The 11,339-nt window shown below is 58.6% G+C and overlaps 1 protein-coding gene across 2 annotated transcripts; it reads left to right on the forward strand.

The window, feature by feature from the left end:
- The first annotated feature begins 7,370 nt into the window (after positions 1 to 7,370).
- CDC34 (cell division cycle 34, ubiqiutin conjugating enzyme) lies at positions 7,371 to 11,339 on the forward strand. 2 transcript variants are annotated; one of them, XM_004614788.3, is made up of 5 exons: positions 7,371 to 7,793; positions 9,251 to 9,337; positions 9,424 to 9,521; positions 9,662 to 9,796; positions 10,790 to 11,339. In XM_004614788.3, the coding sequence occupies exons 1-5, from the start codon at positions 7,617 to 7,619 to the stop codon at positions 10,995 to 10,997; spliced, it is 705 nt and encodes a 234-aa protein (XP_004614845.3). In that variant the 5' UTR covers positions 7,371 to 7,616; the 3' UTR covers positions 10,998 to 11,339. The 2 variants fall into 2 exon arrangements, with proteins under 2 accessions (XP_004614845.3, XP_054985086.1); XM_055129111.1 differs by lacking the exon at positions 9,251 to 9,337.

The following is an 11,339-nucleotide window of genomic DNA, read 5'->3' on the forward strand; positions in this document are numbered from 1 at the left end:
TAGTGCATTTGGGACTCATCAGTCCCTCTGGTCTAGAGTGAGGGATGAAAGAACACGGGGCCATCAGGATGGTTGGTAATCAGTGGCCGTTTATTCAAGTCTCATAGTGTGTCTTACAGAGAAATCATGAAGGGTTGGGTGTAGCAATTACACATAGCTGTGGTTGAACAATATCATAAACAATGAACAGATGTAAAGCCCTTCCTTCAGGGGAGGTTGTTCTAGGGGATTAACTCAGGAACAAATCTCTTCTGGGTGCTCAGCACTCCAGATTCCTGCTAGGAAATCCGCCCATCTAAGGGTGTGTTGCTCTCTCCTTACCTTAGCCAGTAGCCGTTTAAGCAATCATCTAAAATTTACTTCTTAGGGGTTGGGGCAATAGCTCAGTGGCCAGGGCATTTGCCTTGCACGGGCTCAGGCCCGGGTTCGATTCCCAGTATTCCATTTAGTCCTCCAAGCACTGCCAGGAGTAATTAACTCCTGAGTGCATGAGCCAGGAGTAGTAACCTCTGTGCATCACTGGGTGTTGTGAACCCTAAAGCAACAACAAAAAAATTACTTCTTAATAGTATCGCTAGCCATTCTGTATGAACACGGTAAGAGATATATAAAGCTTAAAGGTTGGCTCTTCCTGGGGACATCTCGATATATATCCCAGACTATAGTTCTCAGGCCAGATTAGTCATTCCTAACCCCAGCAGCAGCCTTATTCAGTTACTTCTTTTTGGGTCATGACAGAGTTTGTTCCATGACCACACTTTTAAATTATTATTATTATTTTTTTTTGCTTTTTTTGGGGGGGCCACACCCGGTGATGCACAGAGGTTACTCCTAGCTCTGCACTCAGGAATTACTCTTGGCGGTGCTCAGGAGACCATATGGGATGCTGGGAATCGAACCCGGGTCTGCTGTGTGTAAGGCAAACTCCCTACCTGCTGTGCTATTGCTCCAGCCCCAAATTATTATATTTTTATGGCACTGAGCCTATTCCTTTTTGATGTCAGGGTAGCTTATGGCTTGTTCTGGGTCCATCCAAGTCCCTCACCAGTACCCTCCTTTTTGGGGTGTTAGGAACTAAGGGCAACTAAAGCTTGAGTCAAGTAAATATGATGGATGTCCAGGAGTAAATATTATTTGGAGTCAATTAACTCCCATGTTATAAAAGCATAAGGTTAACTGTCTTCCTGTGTCTATACAAAAAGAACATTGCTCTAAAGTAAACTGTGCAAATGACATGAAGGAAAGAGAAAAAGCAATATTTCACTTATATATACAAAAGCCAGGGGCTGGAGAGATAGCACAGCGGGTAGGGCGTTTGCCTTGCACTCGGCCAACCCGGGTTCAAATCCCAGCATCCCATATGGTCCCCTGAGCACGGCCAGGGGTAATTCCTGAGTGCAGAGCCAGGAGTAACCCCTGTGCATCGCCAGGTGTGACCCAAAAAGAAGAAAAAAAAAACAAAAAAACAAAAGCCAGAGACCTCAGAAGACTTGACCTACAAATTACAGGGTCTGATTTGGGGAATATTTGTGATTAATAGGTAGAGGAAGATCACAAAGGTTAAAGATAAAGACAGATGGGGCTGGAGCAATAGCACAGCAGGTAGGATGTTTGCCTTGCACGCGGTCGACCTGGGTTCGATTCCCAGCATCCCATATGGTCCCCTGAGCACCGCCAGGGGTGATTCCTGAGTGCAGAGCTAGGAGTAACCCCTGCGCATCGCCGAGTGTGACCCAAAAGGCAAAACAATGATATAAAATTAAAAAAAAAAAAAGACAGAGAGGGGCTGGAGTGATAGCACAACAGTTAGGGTGTTTGCCTTGCATGCGTTCGACCTGGGTTTGATTCCCAGCATCCCATATGGTCCACCAAGCACCACCAGGAGTAATTCCTGACTGCAAAGCCAGGAGTAATCCCAGTGCATTGCCAGGTGTGACCCCCCAAAAAAGCAAAAAATACCCAAAAAACAAGATAAACACAGAGGAGTTGGAGTCCCTGATGGAGCTGCCATGCTCACAGCTGATTTCCATAGGCTCAAACAAGTTTCATCCATGAGTGAATCTGTTGAAAAACCTAGGTATGCAGGACTTGTGACTGAAACCTCCAGGCTCGCACGGAGTCAGGAACGGGTGACCTCCCTGTGATCACTCCCAGTGAGGCTCAGGGGATCTATATGGATGGTTGAATGGTTGAACCTGAGTTGGCTATATTCAAGGCAAGCATTTTACCCACTGTACTATTGCAGGCCTTCAAAAAAGCATTTTTCAAAAGAGAAAACTTTGGCCAGAGAGAGAACTTAGCGGGCTGAAGTGTGTGCCTTGCATCCCAGGACCACAGAGCCGAAGCCCGCAGCAGCCCCTCAGTACCACCAATTGTGGCCCAGGAGATAAACATAAATAAGAGGAGGGGCCGGAGTAGGGAAGGCATTTCTTTTTTTTTTTTTGCTTTTTGGGTCACACCTGGCAATGCACAGGGGTTATTCCTGGCTTTGCACTCAGGAATTACTCCTGGCAGCTCAGGAAACCATATGGGATGCTGGAAATTGAACCTGGGTCGGCCGTGTACAAGGCAAACACCCTACCTGCTGTACTGTCGCTCCAGACCCAGAGCATTTGTCTTGACAGGGTGTGATCCCCAGCATCCCATATGCCCCCCCTAGCCAGCCAGGAGTGATCTAGACAGCCAGGAGTGATCCCTTAGAGCAAAGCTGTGAGGAACCCTGAGTACTGGTAGGTGTGTGCCACCTTCCCCCCGGAAAAAGAAACAAACAAATTTACTGACAAGCAATAGGGAACAGATAGGAGAAAGAAGAAGGAACCAGGGACTGGAGGAGCAATAGAGCAGTGGAGAAGGTGTTTGCCTTACACGTGGTCCATCTGGTTTCGATCCCTGGCTCCTGAGTCATCCCTGAGTGCAGAGCCAGGAGTAACCAGAGCGTCACTGAATGTGGCGCCCCCAAACAAAAAAACTATATTGGACGCTATTATAACCACAATACCTGTAGTTTAAAAAGAGGTTTTTTTTTTTTTGTGGCCCATATGGGATGCTGGGAATCGAACCCGGGTCGACCGCGTGCAAGGCAAACGCCCTACCCGCTGTGCTATCCCTCCAGCCCCCACAAATTAGTTTTTAATGAGCGTCCCACACTGAACCTATGCCTCGCCAAACTTTGTCTTTGCTTGCACCTGGTCGTGTTTGGGGGCGACGCCCACTGAGTGCTCTGGGTGGTACTCTGGACATGGGGTGCTGGGGATTGAACTCAGGTCTCCTACAGACACCCCAACCTGCTGAGCTGTCTCTCAACTCAGGCTTTGTTTTTCTTCCTCACAATGACTGGTACCAGAACTGACCCTTTTCCATGACCTCTTGCATCCCTGTCTTCTTGAGGACAAGGATGTTTCTTTTGTTCACTGCTGTGGCCTCAACAGGAGATTTGGCCATGAATGAATGAATCGTGAGTCACTGGTGCAGAGGAAGAAGCCAAGACACTGTGTAATCACTGCCTAGTTGTTAAAACAACAACAACAAAGTGAAGCCAGGGCGGCAGGACAGCAGCCAAGGTACCTAACTTGTATGCATCCCACCCAGGTTCGATCCCCACATCCTGTATGTTCACTCCCACCCCCAGCACTGCCAGGAAATCAGGAGTTTTTGAGTGCAGAGCCAGAAGTAACTCCTGAGCACTGCCAGGTGTGGCCCCCAAACAAAACAAGAATAACCACAAACCTAAGGGCTTCAAACAACACACATTCTGGGCTGGAGAGATAGTACAGGTAAGATTGATGCTTTCCTTGCATACAACCAAACCCTGTTTGAGGGGCTGGGGCGAGAGCACAGCAGGTAGGGCGTTTGCCCATAGGGTTCCCTGAGCACCGCCATGGGTAATTCCTGAGTGCAGAGCCAGGAGTGAGCCCTGTGCATCGCCAGGATTGACCCCCGCAAAAAAAAGAAAAACCCAAAACCCTTTTTGATCCCAGGCCCAATATATATTCCACTGAGCACTGTGAGGGGTCACTCCCGAGCACAAAGTCAGGAATAGCCCATCAGTACCACACCACATAAAAAATAACACCAGAAAAATATAACAAAATGGGCCAGAGAGATAGAACACTGGGTACAAATGTGTGCCTGCACAACACGCAACTGAGCCGGGTTTGGTCCCCAGTTTGATCCCCAGTACTCCATGTGGTCCCCTGAAGCCTACCAGGAGTCATCCCTGCATGTAGAGCCAGGAATGAGCCCTGAGCACTGCCAGGTGTGACTCAGAGATCAAAACCAAAAATAGCCTCGTTGTTCTTCTGGGGCCACACACCTAGCAGTGCTCAGGGCTTACTCCTGGCTCTGCACTCAGGAATCAATCCTGATGGGCTTGGGAACCACATGGTATGCCGGGGATTGAACCCGGGTCGCCCACGTTCAAGGTAAAAACATCTTCCCCCACTGTACTATTGCTCCAGCCCAAGACAGGTTTATTCTCTTACTGGAGATCAAATTTCCTAAATGCAAGATGTTTCCTAAGATGTTGGCAAGGCAGAATGAGTTTGGCTGCCCTTTCTAGCAATGAAGTGGAAGGAATACCAAGACCGACCCCCTGCACTATCCCTCCAGCTCCTAACTCTTAAGACTGTTGATGATGGGGCTGGAGTGATAGCACAGTGGGGAGGGCATTTGCTTTGCACACAGCCAACCCGGGTTCGATTCCCAGCATCCCATATGGTCCCCCGAGCACCACCAGGAATAATTTCTGAGTGCAGAGCCGGGTGTGACCCAAAAAGAAAAAAAGAACAGACTGTTGATGGGTGAGTTATCACATACTCATGCTCTGAACTGGTGCTGTGGGCAGAGAATGATGCTAAGTGTCAGCAGCTGGGAGATGCATTATTTATCTAGGCTGATACACATGGGTCTATTCCAGGGACTGGCCTGGGAAAGAAGCTCGGAGACTCTTTTTTTTTTTTTTTTGCTTTTTGGGTCACACCCAGCAATGCACAGGGGTCACTCTTGGCTCATACACTCAGGAATCACCCCTGGCGGTGCTCAGGGGACTATATGGGATGCTGGGATTTGAACCCGGGTCGGCCGAGTGCAAGGCAAACGCCCTACCCGCTGTGCTATCACTCCAGCCCCTCAGAGACTCTTTTATATAGAAGAGAAGTTGGTCCCCCCATCCTGGGGTGTGTTTTCATTTTTTACTGGGAGGGCCCACAGCAGGCTGTGTTCAGGGTCTACTCCCAGCCCTGGCTCAGGGATCACTCCTGGTGGGGCTCGGGAGACCAAATGGGATAGAATCTGGTTGTGTGTGAACAAATCACTCCGGCCACTGGGTTTCCCTTTTTAAGGCTTTGCTCTGGGGGCTAGAGAGATAGTAAGGGAAATAAGGCGCTTGCCTTGCAGATGGCTGACCCGGGTTTGAGCCTCTGGCACAACTTATGTCTCCCCAAGCACTCACTGGGGCCACTCATTGAGCACAGAATCAAGAAGCACTCCTGAGAATCTTGGGGTGTGGCCCCCAAACAAAACAAGAACATAGTGCTAGTGGCCAGAGACATAAAGCAGGGTTTAAGGGTTTGGCCTGCACACGCCAAGCCCAGTTAGATCCCTGGAACCACCCGGCTCTGCCCCCACCCCCAACAAAAAAAAGTTAGGGGCAGCCCTGGGAAGTTCCTTGGGCCTCCCCTGGTGGAACTCTGGAAGTCCCAGCCAAAGTTTTCTCGGTCACAGCATGTGGGACGCATCAAATCAAGATTGTGGGCTAGACAGTACAGTGGGTAGGGCATTTGACGCCAACCCAGGTTTGATTCCCAGGGATTTTGGGGCTGGAGTGATAGCACAGCGGGGAGGGTGTTTGCCTTGCACGCGGCCGACCCGGGTTCGATTCCCAGCATCCCATATAGTCCCCTGAGCACTGCCAGGAGTGATTCCTGAGTGCAGAGCCAGGAGTCAGCCCAGAGCATCGCCGGGTGTGACCCAAAAAGCCAAAAAAAAAAAAAAAACAGGCAATCAAACGTAGTTAGGAGTAAGCCCTAAGCACCATCAGTTATGGTCCCAAGCCCCAAAGTTTTAAATTTTATTATTATTATTATATATTTTTATTGGTCACACCCAGCAGTGCTCAGGGCTTACTCCTGACTTCTGTGCTCAGAGATTCTGGCAGGGTTCAGGAGAACCTGAAGTGCCAAGGACTTGAACCTGGGTCTGATTGTACTTCTCCAGCCCCAGTGCCTCTACTCTTCACATAAACAAGTAGACACAGTTCTACCCAGGGCTGTTTTTCAGCCAGCCGCCTCCAGCCTTCCTTATTCACATCCTGTTGTCCTTCCTCGGAACAGGCACAGGTTTGCCGGTCTGGACAGTGCTGGGATGAGGTCAAAGGCTGCCGAAGGCAGCTGGACGGTTACATCACAGTCCGCTGGACACCTTTCAAAGCTACCGCACGCACAGTCGGAGGGCTCGGGGACATCACCACAGCCCCCTTCCTCTCCGGGGAGCTGTCACCCTGAAGGTGGGGAGGGCGTAGTCGCTGCACCCCCAGTCCTCCTAACCAGGTGTCCAATCAAGGGTGTGTGGGTGCCAGGACGTTGCCAGGTCGAAGCTCAGGCTGGCATCAGAGGGTAGCCAGGGAGAGGAGAGCCTGGCAAGAGTCAGGGTTCAGCGGAGGGTGGGCTCAGAGGGGGCGGGATTCTGCCAGGATGGGTGCCCCAGGGAGCAGCGTTTCAGCTTGATCTGTCTGCAACCTAATGGCTTCGTGCCCCTCTGCTCAGGTCTCAAATCTCCCGCTCCTTCCCTGCACCTCCAAGCCCGACCTATTCTCAGTTCCTCTCACGGTGGGGAAACGGAGGCACCACTCCATCCAGGACCTCGAAGTTTGCTCGCGCCGCCCTCCTTTCTCAAGAGCAGGGAAACTGAGCCTGGAACTTTCGGGGGCCAGTGCCAAGGCACCTCTGACGCCTGGGCGCGCCCCGCCCCCCCAGGCCCCCAATTCCCCGCCCCCCACCCCGGGGCCCCACCCGCGTGGCCGACGTCACAAAAAAGACCCCAAAGCCGGCGGGTCGGGAGAGGGCGGCGCAGCCCAGCCCTGCCCGCCTCCCCGCGCACAGGCGTCCGGGGGTGCTCGTCCGAGCGGGGGGCGGCCTCGGCCTCCTCCAGGGGGGTCGGAAGCGCCAAGGCGCCTGCGCGCTCGCCCCCTCGCTCCCGGGGTCGCACTCGGTGGGCGGGGGAGGGGAAACTGCACGTCCCGGCGTGCCCCGCGGGCGGGCGCGCAGGCGCAGTGCGGGCGCGGCGGCGGCGCGCAGGCGCCGTGCGGCCCCCGGTGGCGGCGCGCAGGCGCAGTCGAGGCGCCGGCGCCGGCGCGCAGGCGCACTGAGGGGCGGGGCGCGGGCCGGGCCGAGCCGAGTGCGGGGCGGGCGGCGGCGCCAGAGCGAGTGGAGCGCTCGGAGTCCCCGGGCGGCGGCGGCGGCGGCGGCGGTGGCGGCGGCGGCGGCGGCAGCGTAGAGGACGAAGGCGGTGGCCCCGGCCCTAGCCCCGGCCCCAGCGGCGCCCTCCCGGGCCCGGCTCCGCGGCCCGGCCCGTCCCGCGCCCCCGCGGCGCTCCCGGCCCCGGGTCCCGCCGCCGCCGCCATGGCCCGGCCGCTGGTGCCCAGCTCGCAGAAGGCGCTTCTGCTGGAGCTCAAGGGTCTGCAGGAGGAGCCGGTGGAGGGCTTCCGGGTGACCCTGGTGGACGAGGGTGACCTGTACAACTGGGAGGTGGCCATCTTCGGGCCCCCCAACACCTACTACGAGGGCGGCTACTTCAAGGTGAGCGCCGGGGCCGGGGACTCGGGGTGGGGGGTGCTCCGGGGGCTCGGGCCGGGCCTGGACCCTCCGCCCGGCCAGGCCTGGGGCCTCTGCCTGCTCCTCCTTCCCTGGACCTTCCATCTCGGGGCCGGCCAGCGCCGCCGGCCGTTATCCCTGGCATCCTTGGCAGCCCGAGAGCCGCCCCACATCTCCGGATTGCTTGCTTGGCTGGGATCTGGACCCTGTCGCGTCTGGGTGCGACGCCCGGCGTCCCGCGGCCGTCCTCACCCCGATCCCCGTGGACAAAGCCCCGCAGCCGGGCACTATTGTCAGGGCGGCGGCGGCGGCGGGGGTCCAACAAAGGCCCACATGGGGTCTTGGCTGGCGGCCCCTCCACTTTGGACAGGCACTTAGCAACCGGCCAGGCCCTCCGAATTGCCTTCGGCTTCGTGGAACCCGCACTGTGTGTGCCCCTCCTCTTCCTCCACCCAGCTGCCCCCCCCCCAACCAGGGGGCCCGGTCAGTCCGTCCCCGGCTCCAGCCGCACCCCGCCCCCGCGGCGAGCCAGGCTTCCTTGGGAGGTTCCGCTAAGCAGGTGACTTTCTGGGGTGCAACTCGGGGTTCCCAGTGCCCAGCGCCTGGGTTTGTTGTTGTAGTTGTGCCGCCACCTCCAGCCCTCCAAGAGCCACGCAGCCTGGCCGGGTTCAGGCTTGGCTGAGGGATCCCCAGGTGGGCGTCTGACCCCCGGCCCCGCTGGGATTGTTCTGAGTTGAGGCCCCCCCTCTCGTTTGCCCGGGAGAGGGAACAGTGTGGGGTGGGGGTGGGGGGCTGGAGACTGCCCTCCCACCCTCCCGGACCCCTCCCAAGAATGGAGCCAGATCCTTGAAGCAGCTCAGCAAAACACCTCCCCACACACCCCCGGCTCTCTGGATCGTTTTTGGGGAGCCCTGAAAGACGCCCCACTTTGCCGCCAGACTTTGGAGGAGGGACGTGGGCAGCAAGACGGGCTCCCAGCTGGCGGCGGGGGCTGGTGGCCAGCTTTCGCACAGGCGGATGTGGGGTCACTGCCAGGCTTGCATCGTGTCAGCCTGGGAAGCCGGAGCAGGAGCCAGGGGGCCCTGGGCGTCGCGGGGCCCCGCTGAGGCCAGGCTGGCGAGTGTGGGATTGGCCTCCTGGGTGCTTGTCGCTCTCCCCGGCTCCCCCCCCCCCCCCCCCCCCCCCGCGGAGGCCCCGACCTTCTGGTGCCTGGAAGGGGCTCCTGCAGCTGGTCGACCTGCAGAGCACGGGGGTGCCCCGTTCCTGGCCCCGCTGATTCATCGCCTCCCTCGGTGGCTGCTGGGAGCCGCATCTGTTCTCCGCTCCCCACGCGGGACCCGGGGCTGCCCTGCGCAGGGCCCCCGAGACCTTCAGGGGCCTGGTAGCTGGCGCGGGGGGGGAGCCGGGCCCAGCGTGCCCCCTGACATCTGCCCTCACCCCAGGCACGCCTCAAGTTCCCCATCGACTACCCGTACTCCCCTCCGGCCTTCCGGTTCCTGACCAAGATGTGGCACCCCAACATCTACGAGGTGTGACGGCGTCGCGCTTGGAGGGGGAGTGGGGGGTGTCAGAGGTGGAGGCTGGGTGATGCTGACCTGCCCTCCTGTGCCCACAGACAGGGGACGTGTGCATCTCCATCCTTCATCCCCCCGTCGATGACCCCCAGAGCGGGGAGCTGCCCTCGGAGCGGTGGAACCCCACCCAGAACGTCAGGTACGGGGAGCCTGGGGGGGGCTCTGCCGCCACGATGTCTGTCCCCTGTGTCCTGCATGGCTCTCCCGATGAGGCCAGCACCCCGCCTGCAGGCCGAGCACAGGAGGGCGGCAGGGCCCACGGTCTGTGCTCTCCTGCAGGACCATCCTCCTCAGCGTCATCTCCCTCCTCAACGAGCCCAACACCTTCTCTCCCGCCAATGTGGATGCCTCCGTCATGTACCGGAAGTGGAAGGAGAGCAAGGGCAAGGACCGGGAGTACACGGACATCATCCGGTGAGGGCCCAGAGCTGCTCCCCGCTCAGTGCTCGGGCCTCTGCCGCCCCAGCAGAGAGTTCATCTGTGGTTGTGCCCTTGTGCCCGTGTCTGGCGTGAGATGCATGGTGGGGGGGGCCAAAGCCTTGCCCCCACCCCCGGGCCCCTCCTGGCCTTTCTCGGCACCTCGAGTGACTCCCGGGCAGTGCTTGTTCAGCCTGTCACTGCTTCTAGAAGCCGGTGGGTGTTGGGGAAGGAAGCACTTCCAGGGCAGAGTGCTCAGGCTTGGCAGGTTCCCACGTGGGTCCCTGAGCACCAGTGGGGGTGGGCCCCCCGCCCCAGCCTTGCTGCTCCAGCCTGTACTCTTGGCGGTGGGGGAGGCAGGCCTTGTCCCCGGTGCAGGGCTGCCTGTGTCCCAGCAGGGCCCGTGAAGCCCACACGCCGAGGCTGCTGCTGTGAGCTGGTGCCTCTGCCTCCTGTGGGCTGGTCAGGCTGCTGCTGCACCGGCACTCACTGCAGAGTCCTCGAAGTCTGCGGGTGGCACCATCCGTGGAGGGACCCTCTCGTGCACGCTCCCCACACTGTGGGCCTGCCGTGGGGGTGTGTGGCCCCGTCTTCCTGAGCAGCCCTACCCACAAGGCTGGCTGTCCCAGTTCTTCCCGGCAGTTCTTCCCGGCCGACTCCCACGTGGCGCAGACCAGAAGCGGCTATTTTTGTCCCGGGCTCCCTGGGGCCACCGTGCGTCTGTGTGAGGCTGTGGCGCTGCTGCCCGGGCCCGGGGCTGGTGCTGGGGCCCAGCCTGGACACCTGGGGCCTCCAGTGGAAGGAGGGGGGAGCTGCTGCCTGCCCCCTGACTTTGGGTCGCCATGTCCAGACCCTCCCCGGGGGTCCTCAGCACTGCTGACCCCTCAGGCCACCTCTGAGGGGCAGCCCTGGCAAGGCAAACTGTCCTGTGGGCCAAGGGGCTCGGGGGTCGGGCCCTCGGGGACGCTGATCCCCTGCGTGTGTCCCCAGGAAACAGGTCCTGGGGACCAAGGTGGACGCGGAGCGGGACGGCGTGAAGGTGCCCACCACGCTGGCCGAATACTGCGTGCAGACCAAGGCCCCGGCTCCCGACGAGGTCTCTGACCTGTTCTACGACGACTACTACGAGGACGGCGAGGCCGAGGCCGACAGCTGCTTCGGGGACGACGAGGACGACTCAGGCGCCGAGGAGTCCTGACAGCCCCGGAGTTCCAACGGCGCCGCCCCGAATAAACTGACGGATCTTACCTCGCCAGGCCCGGCTGTGTGGGCTCGGGGCCCCTGACGCCCAGACTACCTCACGGAGGTGCGTGTGCCCCCCCCCTTTGTCCCTCGGTCTGGCCTCCCCGCACACCCCCACACCCCGGGGCTGGACCCTCCCGAGGGCCCGGGCGTGGCGTGGGGCGGCGGCCTCACGGGCTGGGCCCCAGCAGGCCCAGAGCCGGACGGCGGCACTGGCGCGCGGGGCTCGGACTCGGCCGCCTCTTCTCCGCTTCAGTTTGTTTGGAATCTGAATAAAAGGACTTTGCGAGAAGCAGAA

This window comes from Sorex araneus, chromosome 2 (assembly GCF_027595985.1).
Source record: "Sorex araneus isolate mSorAra2 chromosome 2, mSorAra2.pri, whole genome shotgun sequence".
Lineage (NCBI taxonomy): Eukaryota > Metazoa > Chordata > Mammalia > Eulipotyphla > Soricidae > Sorex > Sorex araneus.